A 19,566-nucleotide genomic window follows, 5' to 3' on the forward strand; every position below is an offset into this window, starting at 1 on the left:
GAAGAACGCGAGCAGCGGTGGGATGATCGGCGGTTCTCTCCATCCAGCCCTCCTTATATAGTCTCACAGACCCCGCAGATAACGACATGGGTGGATCTTGGCCGTCGGGTTTCAGGTAGATGTCCGCTGCAACCTCAATTCATTGGCGCCACGGAGATTGGCTATTGGATCAGCAGGGGTCCTGTCTCTATAGTAAGTGACCCAGTCTATATCACGGACCGGGCCGGTGATATTCACAGACATCGACTTCATGTTGTCTATCAGCACTGGGCTTTATATGTATCCAGTCCCACAAAAAGAAGAAAGAAGAAAGAAGAAAGAAGAAAGAAAGTACAAAGATGCATCACTTCCACCATGAGGTTTGAGAGCTGACGGTCAGCCGACCACCCCACACCATTGCTGCCTCACTCCTCTTTGTTTTTTTCTCTTCTCTCCATCAATCACGAAAGAAGATAGCTTATGGCACCGCAGCTCCCACCGGAGATTCTCTACCAAATCCTGGGATGTCTTTTCGACGATCTCCTCTCACTGCGATCTGCCGTGCGGTTAAGCAAGATCTGGGCTGAACATGCCATCAGCATGCTCTGGGAGAAACCCCTGGTGTCTGGCGGCCGTCACTACGGATCGCAGACAGATACGCGCGGCATATCCGCGAATTGGACTTCCGAGACAAACAAGGGTGGTCAGCAACACGCCCACTTTCACGTCTTGGTCTTTCCCCGGTTGAGGCGCGTCATCATTGACCTGTTCTGACTGCGCGAGGGCCAGAAGTTGTGCGTGGGTCAGTACATTCAGCCGGCGCTGGAGGATTTTACATTCTATGGCGCCCAACCCGAGGAGGACCTTATCTTGACCCGTCTAGGTACTGTAACTCGACAGGTCGCTGACTTATGACGATATCACCACCACCGTGGAGGGCGTCGTCCCTTTCCTGACATCGTGAAGCTCGAATTGACGGTAGATTCGAAAGCCGTGAAATCCTTGGCGGGGGCGATCGGGTTCATTCGGAGCCTGACCCTCTTGATCTGTGATACCGACCACAGCGTTTTGCCACTGCTCGGGTCGCTCGTCCACCTCCGGGAGCTGGAACTTAGGTATGACGAGGAACTGAACGTGCTACGGGAAGACTTGCTCGCGCCGCAGGGGTTGAGGCACCTTGAGTTGTTCAAGATTGACTCGCGGGTAGATCTCTGGTCCCCCACGCTGACGGACCAAGACGTCACCAAGCTGTGGGCCAGCTGGGTATACTTCCGAAACCGAACGCCGCTGGACCAAAAAGTAGTCACCATGTTCCAAATAAGGACTGACCAGAAGTACAATGCATGAGGCCGGATAAGTCGATTGATCTGGTCGGCATTTCGAAGCAGCTGTTTTCACTTCGGATATCTGCCAATATACCAATATCTGCCGCCATTTTGGGGAGAACACCTTTATATCCTGCTGCCACAAGCCAGTCCCTTGCGGTGTCATACTCAACGCATTCGGTACGTCTCTACTGACCCTTATATATATCTTCGCTTACCCTCTCACGTGACAAGTGGCATGATGATGATGATCAACGGCGTATAGCATAGCGAGATAATCTGACCTGAGCGCCTGATGTCATGCCAACAAACCGTATTTGCCAGTTAGGATCTTGCATTTTACTTAAACCAATGCTTGTTATTATATGTTGTTATCAAGTAAGGATCTCCGGCATGATATAGCCTAGCTTTCTTCTAGTAGTGTTCGTTTCCAAACAGCGCTCCGATTTCCAGAATGGACACATAGACTCAATGCAGATTCGTGGCAGACAATTCGATCCTGGTGGTGGTATACCTAGACAATCCGCCAACATGACCCGTCACCTAACAAAGTCACCGAATTAGTGAATAAAACTTCTTCCCTCCCATCTCTTCTCTCACAAATCTCATATCCGGTCGAGTTAATTGGCTTATATCCGCAGACCACAGGATACATGACAAGAGAAACCATCATAAGGGACTGTCGTCTCCGGCACTGTCCACTGAAGTATTCTCACAACTGTCATCACTTCCTCTCCACGTCAGTGTCGGTGTTGAGAAAGCCCAGACTGGTGGAGTTGGTAGCCAGAATCCTACAGAGAAACCTGGTTGAGACGCGAGACTATGATAGACCTGGTAGGGTATTGATCTATCTAGGATAATCGGATAAAGATGCTTGAACGTTGGCCTAGTAATGTCGACCTATATTGTTTGGGCGAACTAATCTGGGGTCGGTTCATCGATTGCCGATGTCGTTATTATTAGTCTCCTCTTCGCGGTGAGGGAATTTCGAACAACACCCTACAAGGTCTGATGCTGGCTCAGTTCGACGATATCCGAGACATTTCCTGAGACATGAGACGCCATTCGTCTCAAGCAGCTTGTACGAGGGGTTTGTCATTACCACTACCACTTTGTTTGTCCCTCGCGAGGGACGCTTATACAACGTCCAAGCGGTTATACCTCACACCAGGCCACATGGTATGCGAATGGCTACGTAATTGCTCTACATATGTGACTTTCAGCCGGGCGTAACATAGGTCGCGAGATATACGAATGACAAGATTCAGTACTAAGAAAGACTTGCAAGAAATACTTCGCTCCATACTGAGACAGAAGAAATCAACTATCGCCAGTCGTTGGTAAACTGTAGCATCTCCTGGCTACCCATCAATAAGAACGACTCATATCGCACCCCCTTCTCCTTAATGCCCTGCGACACGATGTCCCCGCCGAGCTCCGGGGAGGCGTCCATCCATCCCTGCACCAGCGCCCGCCAGTAGCACGCCTCCGCCGCCGGGGTCAAATACCGGTCCCTGAACGTGCTGGCGCTGTTCCGGGCGATTCGCTCGGCAAACTCGGGGTCGTCCAGCAAGGTCCGCATCTTGGCCGGGAGATCGGCAAAGTCGCGTTGCACCTCGACAAAGTTCTGGTCCGGGCCCGAGCTCACGAGGAGGTAGTGATGATGTTGGATGAACTGCAGCTGGTGGGCGATGACCACTGACTCGCAGGCTTGACGGTATTTGAAAGACGCCGAGTAGGATCGCCCTATCGCAGTGAGTGCCATAACCGGCCAACGGAGCGAAGCACATACCTTCCACATGCGCAATGAACTGATATCGGCAATGGTCCTCCATGGACATGAAGTGGTCCTTGGTCCGCCAATCGAGCTCCTTGACCGCGGACCAGGCCTGTCCCCGCGCGGCCTCCAGCAGCGCGCGGCGCATCTTGGGCGCAAAGCTCAACTTGCCCCGCCAGACGAGCTTCGCCTCCTTGTCACCCCACGACATCCCATTCTCTTTCCGCCGGATGGACTCCACCACGCGACTATACGGACCGATCGGGCTGTCCACATTGCCGCTGTCCCACGCCCAGTACCCAAAGTCCGGCATGAGCCAGACGGCCTCCTCGGCGGGCCGGCGCGCCAGGATCCACAGCGGATGATCGGGTCCGGCGACGTCGTCGAGCCGGTCCTCAATCGAGAACACAAACTCCGTCGCCCCCGTGGGCTGTTGCTCAGGGTTGGACACCAGCGCACGGTGCAGCGCACTCAGCACCGCGACGATCTTCCGCCGGTGGTCCTCGCCTTTGGCCCGCGTGGCCACCACATATAGCTGCCCGTCCACAATGGCGGCCCTCGCCATCCCATCCACCAGCTCGATCTGGTCGATCGTCTCCCGGGGCACGCCGCCCCGACTCGTCCAGTACTCCTTCGCGCGCCTCACATCTTCAAATAGCCCGGGAAAGAACCGCTGGCACTGGGCTGCGTTTAGGGTGCGATTCTGCGCGTCGCGCGCTACATCGTACGGGCGCGTCTCTGAGCCCGCCACGGCCACGTCGCTGGGACAGTGTAGGCACTCGGCACAGTGGAAGATCGTGGCCGACTTGCAGGCGCAGTGGCCCGCGGGGATCAACTGGTTCACGATCGCCGGCACGTTATCCCCGTCGGAGTTCATCCCGAACCAGAGGACCCATGTGCCGATGCCGAGCAGCGCGCCCGCCGTCAACCACACGCAGAGAACCAGCCGTCGACGCGATCCCATCATATTGTGTCCGTCTCATCAGCAGTAGAGTGATGAGATAGTCGGAGTCTGTCAGCCTGCTCTCCAGGCACTAACCGACCAGGTCATCCTTTCGGTGCTTGCCGCCACTGGGCTAGCCTTGTGTTGGGATGGTCGCAGTTGTATAGCTCACCCATTCTGTTCTAGGTAGGACTGGCGAGGATCGCATCTAGGCAAGGAAGGGATCGCCTATTTCTGCCGGGAGACGACGCTACGAGTGGCGATGCAACCGTGCTTGGATCTTACCGTCTCATGTAGTAGACTGAGCCTTCCTGGTTATTTTACCGAATGGCCTTGGGGGCCATCCGTTGGTATTAGTCAAACGCCACTGCATCGTTACCACCACTGGAAACTGTACAGTCCACTCGTCTTGTCATCCTATCGGCTGCGCACAGCCCTGATAGCTTCTCGCCCGATTTTCCCATCTTAGACTACTTTGGCACTAGTACTCCACTAGCATCAAGTACTGACTCTGAGTGGTATTAGGCATTACACCAATTAGAACGCCTAGTTCGTAGTAGGATCATTTGACCACGAGGCATCATAGCCTTGTGCCAGAACTGCTATGTTTTACAGATAATAATGAAGTCGTCATGAGGATAAGCTCCCAAATGCCATCTGCATCGTATCCGCACACTGTCAGCAACGCAAGGGGTATGCACATGCAGTGGGGATTTCGTCAGTCGGGTATATATACCATTTTAAAGTTCTTGTATCATGCAGATTAGAGTTATATAAATTTGGACTGAAATAATAAGAATAAAAATATGACAACGTACGCGAGGTATATACAGCACCCGTTTTAATATACGAAAAGAATAATGGGTATCAAACCCATGTGATGGGAGCGTACCAAGCAACCCTGCCAATCAATATTAATCCGTCAAGGATGGGATTATCTGATATAGATCGAGCCACACCTTCCTATCCTTCATACATTTACTGATGAACATATGCCAGTAAAATAGATTACAAACACATAGACCTCACGATAGCTATACCATATCGACGCCAGACTCCCTTGATACTCCGAATAAGCCATACTTCCAACTTGGAAGTAACAACACATCACTACACTCTCAGCCAACCAATCTCAAAGACTGCCCAAAACCTCCATCAGCCTCCCCTGCAGCTCGCCCCTCCGCAAACTCTCATAAATAACAGACACCCACGATCCAACCGTCCTTTTTGCCCGTCCATCCAACTCAGTACTATCAGCCGTCGGATGCTCCACAAACCCCTGATGAAACGGCACGCCCAGATCAATCCGCACAGCGCGGTACAAGGCGCGCGCGCCCACTCCCAGGAGAGACTCCGTGTGTGGGGCTCTCAGGAAGTCACCTTTGACTGTGTTGAATGTCTCGTGGAGTGTGGTCGCTACCCGCCCCTGCCACGCGTTCACGTCCGCTACTCGCAGCGTTGAGGTGCACGCCCCGGCTGTGCATAAGACAGGCACGGCTGCCTGGGCTGTCTGCGCGCACCGCTCGGATAGGTCGCACCGCGTTGTGTTCGCCCACGCACTGGCCAGAGTCGCGCAGATGGCGGCGGAGACAGACGACGCTTCTTCATCGGTGGTCGCGGTGCAGTCGATGATGGTCTCCCGCGTGACGGCCGCGACCTTTTCCGTCACTATCGCTAAAAATTGCTGGTGCAGCGCGCGCAGGTCCAGCGCCTGGCATATGATATATAAATGGGCAGCGCAGAGCAGTGATGCCAGCTCGACGGCATGCATGGTATACCGCGCAGACACCAGCGCCAGGGAGTTGATGGCTTGGTTGCGCATCTCGGCCGTCTGGGTGTGTGCGCTCACCGGGTGTGACACATACGCCAGCTCCGCCATGTAAGCAGCCATGGAGATGTCGACGCCCTTCATGGTGAAGCTCAGACACGGGTCGTCAGCGGCGAGGTTGGTCGGGAGCCCGTTGTTGTAGTTCGGGTCGACGAGCTCCGTTGCCTGCGCAAATACCAGCCTGCCTAGCATTTGCAAGGCCGTCCGCGTCTTTTCCATCGCAGATGTGATTGATGCGGCTTGGAAGTTGGCGCCAGAGTAGATGTCCCCGTTGATCGTGTCGATGAGAGGGTTGTCGCTCGATGAGTTCAGCTCCGTGCTGACCTGCCGGTGGGCCAGCATCAGGTCCTCCAGCTGGGGCCCGACCCATTGGGGTACGCTGCGCCATGCGTAGCGATCCTGGATAAGGCCGGTGCGGGTGCGGTCCGGTCGGTTGTTGATACCCACGGCCAGCTGGCTGCCCTGCAACAGGGCGAGCACATTGGCGGCGCATTCGATCTGACCGTCGTGGGGCCGCGTAGCCGAGACGAAGGGATGGAAGGGTTCGGCAGTCCCCGTGAGAGCCTCGAGTCCCATGGCTGACAGTGCCTGGACTAGAAGGGCAAGCTGGTGCGTCTCGTGGAGGGCGAGCGAGGCCACGGCGGCCGAGACGGCGGTTCCGTTGATCAGACCCAAGCCCTCTTTGGGGCCCATCGTGCGGGGCTCAATGCCCGCCGCCGCAAGGGCATCTTTCGCCGTCATAATGCGCGGCCCTCCTGGGCCCTCGACCTGAACGTAGATATCCGGGCTACCTTCGACCGTACCGGCCATGTAGGAAAGGGGTATCAGATCACCGGAGGCGGACACCGAGCCACGCAGCGGAACAATGGGGGTGATTCGATGCCGAAGCAGCTGAAGAAGACCGTCTAGCACGTGAACAGTCACGGCCGAGTGTCCACGGGCATTGCTGTTGACCCGCGTAACGATGGAACCACGCACCCAGGCAGCGGGCATTGAGTGGGGTCCAGGGGAGAGGTCATCCGTGCGTTCGGGCTCCTTGTCCGCGGCGACCAAAACTCCCGCCTGTGTCAATTGCAGTAGAGCAGCCTGTAGGGACGTCGCTTGATCTGTCCGCGAGTCTGCGCTGCCACCGAAGCCCGTATTGACGCCTACTATCCGTTAGACTCCAATGCAGCATAGAGATCGTAAGGAATACCGTAAACGCAATATCCGAGATCCAGATGGTCCATCAGCACATTGACACTTTCGGTGATACGTTGGACCACCCTCGGATCATCAGACAGCCGGGGAATGCAGCCATAGCTAGCAGGTCAGAATGGGAAGGCATAGACGGAATAATCAGGAAACTTACTAGGCAGTGGCCACGACGGCGGCAATATCCAAGCTGTTGCCGTCCAACTGGATATCCCTGTTCTTCTTGATTTCCTGCAGACGGTCCCATATTTGCAGTGCCGTCGCGAGGTGAGGTGGGGCAGTAGTAGTAGGCATTCTGCAGTGCAGAATAGAGTGGTCCAAGATACGGTCCAGGTTGTTGACAAAGGGTTCCACGACACTGGTATGCCAGAACCAGTGACGACAGAAGACACCCGCTGCGATGGATGAAGTTGTCCAAAGGTAGCCGCAACTGACACTATTCCAATTAGAGTCTAGAGTTAGTTTAGGCAAATAGGTTCGTCACTCTCGGTGAGACCAGGCCCGTACCATTACATTAGTAATGGGGCGTCAGAATGATCCCTGGAAGAATGCAGGGGATTCCGGGACAATATGATCGCGAACAACATCAGCAGCAGATGAAGCATCTAATTGGCCTATAGCTAAAGGATAATGAGTCCACCTATTTCCATTGGATTTCTGGACTGGCTTTATCCGATCTGATCGATCGATCGATCTCATTGGAATGACCGTCGAATCCGCATTCGGATGCAACTATCGTGAAGAACGGGTTGTGGATCAGCTGAGACTTCTTGGACAATCTGGTGTCTTATAAATCTGGACTATAAGCTGGTAGATCTTCTTCGGTGTCTGTCATATGCTGGTCGTAGAACAAATTGCATGTAAACAGTCGGGGAGGATGGTCGTCAATCCACGCGGGCAAGGGCTGCACACGAATATGTCATCGTTTATGGATGTAGCTGCCCGGAGTTCATGCTTCCATTTTTGTTCTCTTCCGTTCTGCAGATTCTTCCCTTTCTTCTCCATCCATCGACTTGTTGGTTTCTTGGCCGCTGACGATATTATCCGAGGCCATCAAGCCCAAACCTTCATATACGCGTCCTGGGTAGGGATCAAAAAACAACACCACTCCTGTAATTCTGACATCCATATTTTTTCCCGCATGTGGCAAAAATTCTGATTCCATAACATCGCTGGGTTTGACTTGCAGTGGAGCATACAGTGGACACGCTCTGGACGTAAATTTCTTGTGGCAGGCGACACCGTCCGTTGGCGATATAGCACATTGACCGACGCCCTCAGGATCTTATTCCGCTTGCGATTCTGTTGTGGGTTGTCTCATACTACCGTGCGTGGAACTGTGAGACTGTGATATCTCTGTTTTTTGTCCGGCGAAACTTGATGATGACTATCGATCCAAGCACCAAAGCATTCCCATTCCCAGATATCAACATCCCTGACATCGATCTCTGGAGCTTTCTTTTTGAGCAATGTGTCGTGCTTGAAGTCCGGAGTGGTTGGGACGGAACTACCGCGGGCGTATGTGGTGGTGACTGCGGGATGTGATGCTAATTCGTCGACGGCAGACGAGATCGCTCGGTTTGTACAGGATCAAGTGACGGATTATAAATGATTGCGTGTATGCTTCGTGGGAGCTATTCCTCGGGATGCTAGTGGAAAGATCCTGCGTCGAGAGGTGCAGAATCTGGATGGTATGGTGGAGGTGTAGGGATGAATATTGCTTTCTACTTTAGACGCAAAGAAAAGTCCGTCGCCTGATCTTCAAACAGTGTCTGGGTATTTGTCTGTTCCCCCAGATGAACCTCAACCCCACATCTCTACTTCATATGCCAATTTCATCGATTATTGAAAACCCTACTGGCTCTTCTGATTTCCTCATATGCAGTGCCTGGATTGATATAGAGGAATATCGGTTGACACACGCCAAGTACGCAGAGTTGCGTATAGGAATGGATGACTCGGTCGGTGCACATGCTGAAAGTCTCAATGGGTCACGGTATGATGCTCTATATAAATATTGCAAACGATACCAGCAAACAGCCAGCCAAGCCACTGTCTCGGGGAACACGACAGCTCCTGGTATCATACCGGATTCGCTCAATATCAGCCACGCTAGAGAACAACCTGAGCAAGGATCAGTAGTCGGGTGCGACAGAACGCCTCGCGGCCAGGGATCCAGACTTGAAACATGCAGTATGAACTGCGGGATTCTGTGAGAGCTAGATGCGAAATCACGCCAATGGAGGTACTCAACCGAGCTTGGTGGGTTTTATTGAAGCTTTCAAACATGATCAATGTCAATCATAGCCGGTATATGGCGATCGGATACTAACACGTATACTGGTTAGCTAACTGCTAACCCAAGTTTAGGGTCCGCTAGTTTATAGAGCTCTCGACGCCTCATACTCCATCAATGGTAGAGTCTAGACTGCTATCGCGTGGGCTGAAGTGACGGGCATTCTAATATCTAGCGCAAGCTAAAGTCCGGTCTTACTCGCAATGAGACCATGTCCTACCAATGATTATTCATTCGCTCAGACTAATTTTCACCAGTTCGTTTTGAGACCTCTGGTTGTGGACCGCGATAGAGAAGAACGTGCGGGAATATATCTTCAGTACTGATGGTGTGATATCAGGGTAGACCATGTCCGTGCATGTGCCATTAAAATAAACCGACGCCGCATGAATCACTAGTCATTCCCAAGGGTCAAACAATGCATCGCTCTAACATTTCCATGTAGATTCTGCAGGATTTTTTAACTCCTCACAGGCCTGTAAACCTGCAAGCTTTCATCCCCCGGGTCCAATTATTGCAACACCCAGTGAACGCCCCGCAACCCCGCACGGACAGCTGATTCCACCTCGCCCAGTTTGTCCATCGTTGCCCATCAAGGTGGACAGACTCGTCAAGAAACCTGAAAGACGGGTCAGACTGTGGTTCGGCGTCGATCATCCCATCCAAATCCGTAGCCGAGGTAGGCCATGCTCTGCGGGGTTGGACGACCCAATCAACCGCCCGTCATAAACAGGGGGTTCCCGTAGGATTCTACCATTTCTGCTTGTCTATCCATCTATCTATCAGTCGGACTGTAATTCACCCCGAGAATTGATAACCATGGCCAACTCCGGCGGATACAAACCGGCCGACCATGTCGGGAATACCGACTTTACGCGCGCGACGGTCGTGATCATCGGGGCGGGCATATCGGGTATCTCCCTCTTTACATCGCGTACGAAACAAAGAGGCAGTGCTGACGAGAATAGGTCTGTGCATGGCGATTGACCTCCTCCGTCGGACGCCCTGTCGCAAATTCGTCATCCTCGAGCAGGGCAGCCAAGTAGGCGGGACATGGAACGATAACAAGTATCCCGGGTGTGCATGCGACAGTACATCTCCCCCACATCCCTGACACTATTCATCCACGTAATTATTGATATTCATATTATAGTATGGAGCGCCCTGTACTCCCTCTCATTCGAGCAAAAAGCCGACTGGTCGCGCGAATATCCCGGCCAGGAGGAACTCCTCGACTATCTCATCCACGTGGCGCAGAAGTACCGTCTGTACCGGTACATCCGGTTCAACTCGGCCGTGGACGCCGCGCGCTGGGATGAGGACTCTCACACATGGCGCGTGCAGGTCTCCGTCGGCGGCGCCAAAGACGGCCAGTTCGTGTCATCCTACGAGCTCACGTCTGACTTCCTCGTGTCCGCCGTCGGGCAGCTCAACCTGCCGCAGTGGCCCTCCCTCCCGGGCCTGGACGACTTCACCGGGAAAGTAATGCACTCGGCGCGCTGGGACTGGACCTACGACTGGGCCGACAAACGCGTCGCCATCATCGGCAACGGGGCGTCGGCGCTGCAGATCGCGCCCGAGATCGCCCCCGCCGCCGCCCACCTGACCGTCTACCAGCGCACGCCCAACTGGGTGATCCCGCGGATGGACCGGCGCGTGACGGGCGCGGAGCAGACGCTGCTGGGCGCGCTGCCGCCCGCGCGCTGGCTCAAACGCGCGGTCATGATGCAGATGCGCGAGGTGTCGCACGGACTCGTGACGGATCCAAAGTCGTCGTCCGTGACCTACCTGCGGGACTGGGCGCTGGGGAGTATGAAGCAGGCGCTGCCTGGGCGGCCGGATCTGTGGGCGGCGCTGACACCGGACTATCAGCTGGGGTGTAAGCGGATTCTCGTGTCGGATAACTACTATCAGACGCTGGGGCGGGAGAATGTGACGCTGGAGACGCGCGAGGTGGCGCGCGTGACGGAGAGTGGCATTGAGACGGTGGACGGGGCGGTGCGGGATGTTGATTTAATCGTCTGTGCGACAGGCTTCCGCACTGTTGAGTTCTTGCACCCGGTGCAGGTGACTGGACGGGAAGGTCGTCCGCTGGACTCGGTCTGGGCAGGGGGAGCCTCGGCATACTACGGGGTGACGGTGGAGGAGATGCCGAACTTCGGCATGTTGTACGGGCCGAACACTAACCTAGGTGTGTTCCCTCTTTATTCCCCCTCTCCTGATTGTTTGGTTTTTTTACTATGGACAATACTAATCAATAGGCCACAACTCCATCATCCTCATGATCGAGGCCCAGTCGCGGTATCTCAGCGCACTGATCGACCGGGTGGTGCGCGCAAGGGATCAGGGCCAGTCCCTGGTCCTGCAGCCCCGGACGGAGGTTGTGCGGTCGCTCAACCACCAGATCCAGACGCAGCTGCAAGAGACCAGTTTCGCCGATCCGACGTGCCGGTCGTGGTACAAGACAGCCGACGGGCGGATCACGAACAACTGGCCCGGGACGGCGGTGCAGTATCAGAAGGAGTTGGCGACGGTGCGATGGGCGGACTACGCGGTGTCAGGGACGGCGGCGGACACAGTGGCCGGAAGACGACCGACGCGGATTGGACGGGTGGTGGAGGAGTGGCCGGTGTCGTGGTGGACGATGGCGTTGGGGGCGGGCGCTGTGGGATGGTGGTCGTATACACGGTATTTCTCCCGGGCATGATCGTTATCTGCCACTCTAGACGATGGACGGGGCTAAGAAGGGGCCGGTCAACCATCTCTACATAGTACATACACTATCAGCACAGCCTTGGTTAGTGCTCCGTGATCGTCTGGGCGATCGGGTGGAACAGCCTGAGAGGTTCATGAAGTTCCTGCGTGGCACTGTACTCCATATTAACCAGGACCTGGACAACCCCTCTACTATACTCCATACCGGACAGAAATAGTGATGATATCAGTGACACGGCGCCACACCCGCATGTAACAAGAAAATATGGGGGGTGTTACATTGACTGTTCAGGGGAACCTCCCGATGGATTCCTGGAGGTTGAGAGTCTGAGTCAGATAGATAGCCAGAGGATAAGCTGAAAGGCCACGGTGACCCTTCAGGGGGCCGACCCAACCAGACCAGGTTAAGTGGGGGATGTGGGGCAGCCCTGTTGGGCAACTGGTCACGGGGGGGTTCATTCTGACTTTGTCCTTTCTTTTACGGGACTTTTACCTCATTTTGACCTTGTTCTTACTTAACTCTGACCTAACTCTCACTTCCTCCTACCAGTTGTAGCGAAAAAGTGAGGGCCAAGTGAGGGCCAAGTGAGGCCATTATCAATCCGATGGTCAATCCCTTAAGGATGACTGAGGAATCCTAGGCAGAACCAATCCTCAGCCCCCATGGCTTGGCGGTGGGGCCTCTCCGCCAATCAGGAGCCACCGGGACCTCTAGACCCATCCAGGAATAGACCAGGAAAAGAGGATCAATCAGGAAAGGTCAGAGAAAACTTGTAAGGAAAAAAAAAAGAATAAAAGAATAAAAAGAAAAAAAGAAAGGAAAAAAAAAAAAAAAAAAAGAACCATGTTTCAGCCTACCAACTCCGCCGGTTGAACCTCATCGCCTCATCACACCCACCTATCACCCATCATTTTTCTTTCCTCTCTCTTCTCTCCCTCCCTCTCTCTCTTCTCCTCTATTCTCTCTATTCTCTATTACGGTTGGGCTGTTTTCCCCTCCTAACCTGTTTTGCCTTAACGCTTCTCCTCCACTAAATTAATCCCTTCCCCCTTTTTTATCCTTCTCTCTTCTTTTTATTCTGCCATCTCTTTTTCATTCTCTGTCCTTTTCTACAACATTTTTATTCGATTCGATTGTTTGCCTTCCTTCATTCTTCCTCCTTTCCCTCTCCAGGCCATGTGGCGGACTTGACTGCCACTGTCCATTCCATCCTCTCCCCTCCCCTCCTTGGTCTCTCCTCCCCGCCCACCGCATTGAAGGATGAAGTTGATGCCTTTCCTTCAGAAGGTGCTGGCTCGCGCCAGCACCTTGGACTGGGACGGTGCCTGGGATGTCGGTCGGAGGGTCTTCTTCACCCTCGGCCTGCTCTCCTTGCTGCAGGCCAAGATCATGCATCTCTTCGCCCACATCACGTCTCTGCCCCTCCCGAAGATGGCCCTCTGGGGCATCACCTTTTTCTTCCAGGATGTCATCGTGATCCTGCTGATGCGCCTGGCCACCCGCCGCGCCCCCGCCGCTGGGTGGCCGCCCTGTGCGCCCTCGTCATCGTCCCCTTCTCCCTGGGCATGACGGCGATGGCCTCGGCCAACACCTCCTTCTTCGTCACGACCGGGGCCGAGATCCACTGGCGTCAGGTCGGGACCTTCCACGCTGACGCCGCCGCCATCGCCACGCTGCTGACCGGCTTGGCCGGCTTCCTCATCACCGCCGCGATCCTGGTGGCCGCCGCCTGGGTTCTCTCCCGCCCCGTCCACCGCTTCGTCGGGGGCATCCTGCACATCCTGGGGACCCCCTACCGCTCCATCGTCGGCCGCGTCCGGGACCGCCGCCAACGCTACCGCCCCGTGCAGGATCCCGTCCGCGACGAGGAGGAGATCCCCGTGGAGGACTACCGCGACGACAAGAGTGACGACGGCGAGGACGTGCCCCTGCAGGGTTCTGGCGAGGGGCCTAGCCGGCGCTATGCCGGGCGGGATGGCCGCAGCGGCCCCGCCGCCTCCGAGCCCGCTGCCTGGAAGCAGATTGTCACCTGGGGCGGACTGTTCCTGCTCACCGCCTTGCGCTTCCTGCGCCCGTCCGACACCGCCTTCGTCTTCCTGGCCGGCACCCTCCCCGTCACGCCCTTCCTCCACACCGAACGCCCCTCCCCCGTCGACACCGAGGGCCTGCCCGGCATCTACCCCTACCTCGAGGATGGCAACTCCCTCGCCGCCCCACCCGCCTGGTCCTGGCTGCCGGCCGGCCAGCCCGCCGGCTTCCGGGACTGGTGGGACCGCACCAACGGCACCCGCGACCACTACTCCCCCGCCGCCGACCCCTTGCACATTGCGAACCTGCAGCTGCCCGTGCTCGAGCCCCTGCGCGAGAGCCTGAAGAACGGCAGCGTCCGGATCAAGCACATCCTCTTCCTCAAGCTCGAGAGCACCCGCAACGACGTGTTCCCGCTGGTCAAGGATTCCTGGCTCGACAAGCACATCGGTCGGTCCTGGGGCGGCGAGAGTCCCGACGAGGTCAAGGACCGCTTGGGCAATCTCACCCGCACGGCCTCCTACCTGACCGGCGTCGACCCGGGCTACGGCCAGACCCCTGACCCCCGCGGCAGCAACTACGGCGGCATCAGCGCCAGCAATGCCTTCACCACGGGCACCTACACCTTGAAGAGCGTCGTGGGCAGTCTGTGCGGTGTCACCCCGCTCGTGGCCGACTTCAACCGCGAGTACGAGTACCACATCTACCAGCCGTGTCTGGCCCAGGTCTTCGGGGCCCTCGGCCAGCTGCCCGATGCCACCCGCAAGCCCGACGACTTCCGCACCTGGCCCTGGCACTCCACCTGGATGCAGTCCGTCACCGACAGCTACGACAACCAGGACAAGCTGACCCCGACCATGGGCTACCAGGATGTGCTCACCAAGGAGCGCATCAACGAACCGTCGGCCAAGCATTACCCGCCCAAGACCCGCGAGGTCAACTACTACGGGTTCGCCGACACTGAGCTCCATGAGTACGTGCGCGACGCCATCGACGATGCCGAGCGCAACCACGAGCGTCTCTTCCTCACCCATTTGACCGGTACCAGCCACCATCCGTGGGGTTTGCCTCGGGACGACATGTTCCAGGAGCTCATGAAGGGGTCCAACGACGACTTCAACCGCTATCTCAACACCATCGGCTTTGTTGATACCTGGTTGGCTGATGTTCTGGAAATTCTCCAGGAGAAGGGCGTGGCCGATGAGACCTTGGTCGTCATGGCCGGAGACCAGTACGTTTTCCCCTATGCTATTCTTGCTCAAAATTGTATGTGATTGAAACTAACTCTTGCAGCGGCCTCTCCCTCCCCAACGACGGCGGTGTCACCCCCTACGACAACCCTCATATTGGCAACTTCCACGTCCCCATCGTGCTGGCCCACCCCAAGCTCCCCCCCGTCCGCGTGGACGCTCCCGTCACCAGCGACCAGATCGTCCCCACCGTCCTCGACCTGCTGGTCGAGTCGGGCTCGCTCGGCCCCGAGGGCACCAAGGCCACGCGCGACCTGCGCGGCCAGTACGAGGGCCAGTCGATGATCCGGCCCCTCGTGCCCGAGAAGGAGCACGTCCAGGACTGGCAGTTCTCCGTCATGAACACGGGCGGGTCGCTTATCGCCGTGCGCTCCGCCGCCCACCCGGAATACCGGCTGGTCATCCCCCTCGTCGACGACCTCGAGTGGCGCTTCACCCACGTCGGGGAGGATCCCGCCGAGGAGCACCCCGTCAAGCACTTCGCCCTGGCCGACATGGCCGCCTCGCTGGAGCGGCGCTTCGGCAAGGAAACCGTCGACTGGTTGCGCGACGCCGCCCACGTCACCGAGTGGTGGGTCACCGAGAACTGGCGCCGCTACGGCTACTCCAAGGAGAACGACAAGCTGGCGGACGGGTATGATCCGAACTAGTAGATGCTCCGTGGTACGATCTAATTCGGATGGGTTGGTTGCATTGTACGAGATACGTGGTGTTTGGCGTTCGGGGTTGCATGTACTCGATGATTTATTGTATTCTGAGTACATAGTTGCTAATTGGTTATTGCCCCATTATCCCCATTTTTCTGTTCCCCATTATACTGTCTACTCGACCAGACCTTTTTCCCACCTGACCCATATTTTCTTTCGCCTTTTTGCCTTTTGCCTCTTGTTTTTGTCTGGTTTTTATTTTGGTTATTGGAATTGCCACCACAGACGGTAATACGTCTCGACGGAGGTGGGCGGGATGACGAATCAATCCATCCCCTGAGGGTGTTCCATGGGTCAGATTTAGTAATCTTCTAATATGAACTATCTTGACCTTGATTAAATTATGATGTGAATATAGCGTAGAATGTTGGTATGCCTTTGTCGGATTCATATGTATGTATATCTACGTGCAAATTAAGTGTATGGTAGAGATTGATTTGGGCGAGGTTTTTATATCCTTGAGATAGTCCGCAGCAGTGATATCTTTCTTCTACCGTACTCCAAACCATATACAATGGCTGTTCCTATTTACCCCGTACATAGGCCAATTCTTGGTTCTGGCTATACGATAGATCTTCATCAATGGCAGTTAACAAGGATGATATAGTAGGGCTATCTCATTCAGACAAGACATTCTAGAAACGACCTAGCTGTTAGTAGGTTTCACTCATAGTCTTCGCAATGTACTTCATACTAACAGTTCTGGATGGTTCATATCAGCCACTGCACCAAACAACAGACGTCATTTTGATCGGGCTTGATATGACTGATATTCTAACAATCTATTACTAGTGAGGTACTCTAAAGTCATGGCAAGATACTTAAAACTGCATCAATCGGATTGAAAGTACTATCTACCTATCATGTAGGTGATAGAATAAAAACATAGAACCATAACAACACTTGCAGAACATATCCCATCCTAACAACCAATCTTCCATCTTTCATCTCCATCTTCCATCTTCCTATCTGAATATCCAATCAACCCATAAATCAATCTGTCCCAATCCCAATACCCAACTAACCCATCAAATCATCCACAATAAGCCAATCAATCATAAATCAAGAAATCAATCCGTCAATCAGTCAACCCGTCAATACTCAAACTCATCAATCACATTCTCATACCCATCAACCACGTCCTCAACAACCCCGTCCATAACCTCCCTATCCTTCTCAGCCATTCTCTCTCCCAAGGCGTCGGCCAGACTCTCGGTTCTAGTCAGAAGACTTTTCAGGTGGAAGTAGATCACGCCGCGGAGATAGGCCCCCTCGAAATCTTGTTTCTACTTCGGTTAGTATGACTCCCAAACTTATTCCCCCATATTCCAAAAAGAAAAAGAAAAGAAGAAGAAAAAAGGAAAGAAACATACCTTGTTCCTGAACAGCTCAAAAGTCTTTGGCATGGCGTCGCCCATGCCCACGGTGATATCCTTGACCTGCTTGCTGTCCGCCTCGTGGAATGGGCCCTGGATTTATTCAGTGGCTGCAGTAGTGGCCTGCATGCCGTCGCCCCAGGCTTGGATTGCCGTGAGGAGGGGCATGGCGGCGTTGTGCTCGCCGGTCCATGACTGGAGCTCCTGATCGACCTTGCCTTCGAGGCTGCCGAGTTCGGTGAGCTTGTCGAGGACGGTGTTGATGTTTCTGGGGAGGGCGATAGCTGCGCCGAGGGTGATGAGGTTGAAGGTGAGGGTGAGGGTGAGATAGGTAAGGATGGTTTTGAAGAACATCTTGATGATCGTTGATGATTGTTGTTGGTAGTCGGTTCGTTTTGGATTGGTTGGAGGATGTAGATGTAGATGTAGAATGGAGAACGAGATTGCGAGAGAATGAATAATGGAGAAAGGAGGTCAAGATTAGGGTGGGAAGATGGGGGTATTTATACCCTGACTCTAGCTTCTGACATCTGTTAAAAGATAATTACACAGTCATAGTATCTGTAGAGGTTAAGAAGGATATAAGTGATAGCACTGAGTGAATCTTATGGCTTCACTACTTCAAGACAAGATGCTAGGTATTCCTCTGATACACTGATGATCAGAGTATAATGGAATCATATATTTATTCATCAACCCTATTGTGATAATGATATCAAACAGTATATTATTGATTATTAAGAGATGTGATTATATTCCATATAATACATGTTCAAGTATAGTTATACTGTGAAGGGGTGTAAGCCCTGGGTCCCTGGCCATTTTGATATCAATATAGTAGTCACTTGTCTACCAGTCAAACACCCCAAAGTCTAAAACTGTGGCTCTTCTAGGTACAACATTACAGAGATAATTAAGTAATACACCTCAGTTAAAATGTGATCCAGCTCTGTGGCAGACTGGCAGTCTTCTCCCCTGTCAGCCTTGCCCTAGAAGTCTACCAGTCAAGTCAAGCTCTGTCCTTTTTTTCTCCTTGATGATAGTAATTAATATAGGTTATAGTAGAGCAGCTTCGATTACTGTGTCCAGTACTGCGAACACAGCTCCCTATCTAAGTTGAGGAGAAAGTGAGTTGTGTCAACCATCTCAGTACCCAAGATATATATGTGTGTTCTAGTAACCTAGTCCATATCACACCCGGTTTAATACTCGGCCAGTTATCCTGTCACCTGGTCATGTGTATATATATATGATCATAATGTTACCCAGCTTACCCAGCTTGCCCAGCTTAATCCAGCTTGCCCAGCTGGCTCAGCTGCCTTAAGCTGTTATGGTTGACAGTCACCATCCACCTTTTCTATACATAGGAAACAATGTAAATCCGCCGACATGTCTGCCGATCCTGTTTATTCTACATATATCCCCTGTATAATTAGGGCAAATATTACATCTACTGATGGATATTGAATCATGAGAAATGTGAGTAGGCAACGTGTTATTTGACTGCCGGTGTTTTCCTATATCAACTATCACCTAATGCTTCATGTTTTTATGATATGACATTAATCCACAACCTTAATATCATCAATATCTTGATCATTTTCACTAACTCGCTCACAGAGTATGAGCCCGGAGCATCCACGACTACTGTGGTATTGTTTTCGAAACCACTCCCACTCATTTTACAATTCGTCTTGCTAAGAAGATGTTGTTTAAACACATCTACGAATTTCCAGAGTCCACACCATCAAAATCGCGTTTATCCGACCGCCAGACCATCCGGAACAGCTTCATATCTCTACCATGTTCGGATCAGATCTGTTGACATTATCTACCTCCATAAAGCGGAGATATCGCCTGCATGAACTGGAGATTGGGAGATTGCCCCTATAACAGGAATCCCATGAAGAGATAATCATGGCAAAGAATACAGAGATCGCACGCAAAAGACAGCGAGGCACACCTCAACGCCCAGAGAGCCAAAGAAGTCTATTGGCCAGATCGGTGTCCACGGACTGGCGGCTACCAGAGGTTGAAACGCCAGAGATTCCTCAAGAGTATTATGTTGACCTGACTGAGGGGGCGGTGATAGTCGAGACATAATCGGGCACTATGTCAGCTGACTTGCGGCGTTTTCCCACACATAA

The 19,566-nt window shown here is 53.7% G+C and overlaps 6 protein-coding genes across 6 annotated transcripts; 3 read left to right on the forward strand and 3 right to left on the reverse strand.

Annotated features, from left to right (window-relative positions):
• Nucleotides 1-459: 459 nt before the first annotated feature.
• P168DRAFT_322743 (uncharacterized protein) lies at nt 460-1,326 on the forward strand (the record flags this gene model as incomplete). Its single annotated transcript, XM_024840598.1, has 3 exons — nt 460-711; nt 763-867; nt 946-1,326. 3 exons carry the CDS (start codon nt 460-462, stop codon nt 1,324-1,326), a joined length of 738 nt encoding a protein of 245 aa, XP_024688579.1.
• Nucleotides 1,327-2,628: 1,302 nt separating this feature from the next.
• Nucleotides 2,629-4,048, reverse strand: P168DRAFT_322744 (endoplasmic reticulum-resident kdel protein; the record flags this gene model as incomplete). The annotated part of the gene is made up of 2 exons (XM_024840599.1): nt 2,629-3,050; nt 3,097-4,048. 2 exons carry the CDS (start codon nt 4,046-4,048, stop codon nt 2,629-2,631), a joined length of 1,374 nt encoding a protein of 457 aa, XP_024688580.1.
• A 1,108-nt stretch (nt 4,049-5,156) lies between these two features.
• Nucleotides 5,157-7,397, reverse strand: P168DRAFT_276917 (aromatic amino acid ammonia-lyase; the record flags this gene model as incomplete). The annotated part of the gene is made up of 3 exons (XM_024835588.1): nt 7,204-7,397; nt 7,048-7,154; nt 5,157-7,003 (listed from the first exon to the last, which is right to left on the reverse strand). The coding sequence occupies exons 1-3, from the start codon at nt 7,338-7,340 to the stop codon at nt 5,157-5,159; spliced, it is 2,091 nt and encodes a 696-aa protein (XP_024688581.1). The 5' UTR covers nt 7,341-7,397.
• Nucleotides 7,398-10,161: 2,764 nt separating this feature from the next.
• P168DRAFT_330802 (flavin-containing monooxygenase) lies at nt 10,162-12,049 on the forward strand (the record flags this gene model as incomplete). Its single annotated transcript, XM_024841626.1, has 4 exons — nt 10,162-10,255; nt 10,311-10,433; nt 10,496-11,533; nt 11,604-12,049. 4 exons carry the CDS (start codon nt 10,162-10,164, stop codon nt 12,047-12,049), a joined length of 1,701 nt encoding a protein of 566 aa, XP_024688582.1.
• Nucleotides 12,050-13,623: 1,574 nt separating this feature from the next.
• Nucleotides 13,624-15,986, forward strand: P168DRAFT_300408 (sulfatase domain protein; the record flags this gene model as incomplete). The annotated part of the gene is made up of 2 exons (XM_024838423.1): nt 13,624-15,317; nt 15,380-15,986. 2 exons carry the CDS (start codon nt 13,624-13,626, stop codon nt 15,984-15,986), a joined length of 2,301 nt encoding a protein of 766 aa, XP_024688583.1.
• An 887-nt stretch (nt 15,987-16,873) lies between these two features.
• Nucleotides 16,874-17,773, reverse strand: P168DRAFT_330804 (uncharacterized protein; the record flags this gene model as incomplete). Its single annotated transcript, XM_024841627.1, has 3 exons — nt 16,874-17,329; nt 17,417-17,512; nt 17,633-17,773. The coding sequence occupies 3 exons, from the start codon at nt 17,771-17,773 to the stop codon at nt 17,138-17,140; spliced, it is 429 nt and encodes a 142-aa protein (XP_024688584.1). The 3' UTR covers nt 16,874-17,137.
• Between the last annotated feature and the right edge of the window lie 1,793 nt (nt 17,774-19,566).

The sequence above is a fragment of the Aspergillus campestris genome (assembly GCF_002847485.1).
Source record: "Aspergillus campestris IBT 28561 chromosome Unknown P168scaffold_17, whole genome shotgun sequence".
NCBI lineage: Eukaryota > Fungi > Ascomycota > Eurotiomycetes > Eurotiales > Aspergillaceae > Aspergillus > Aspergillus campestris.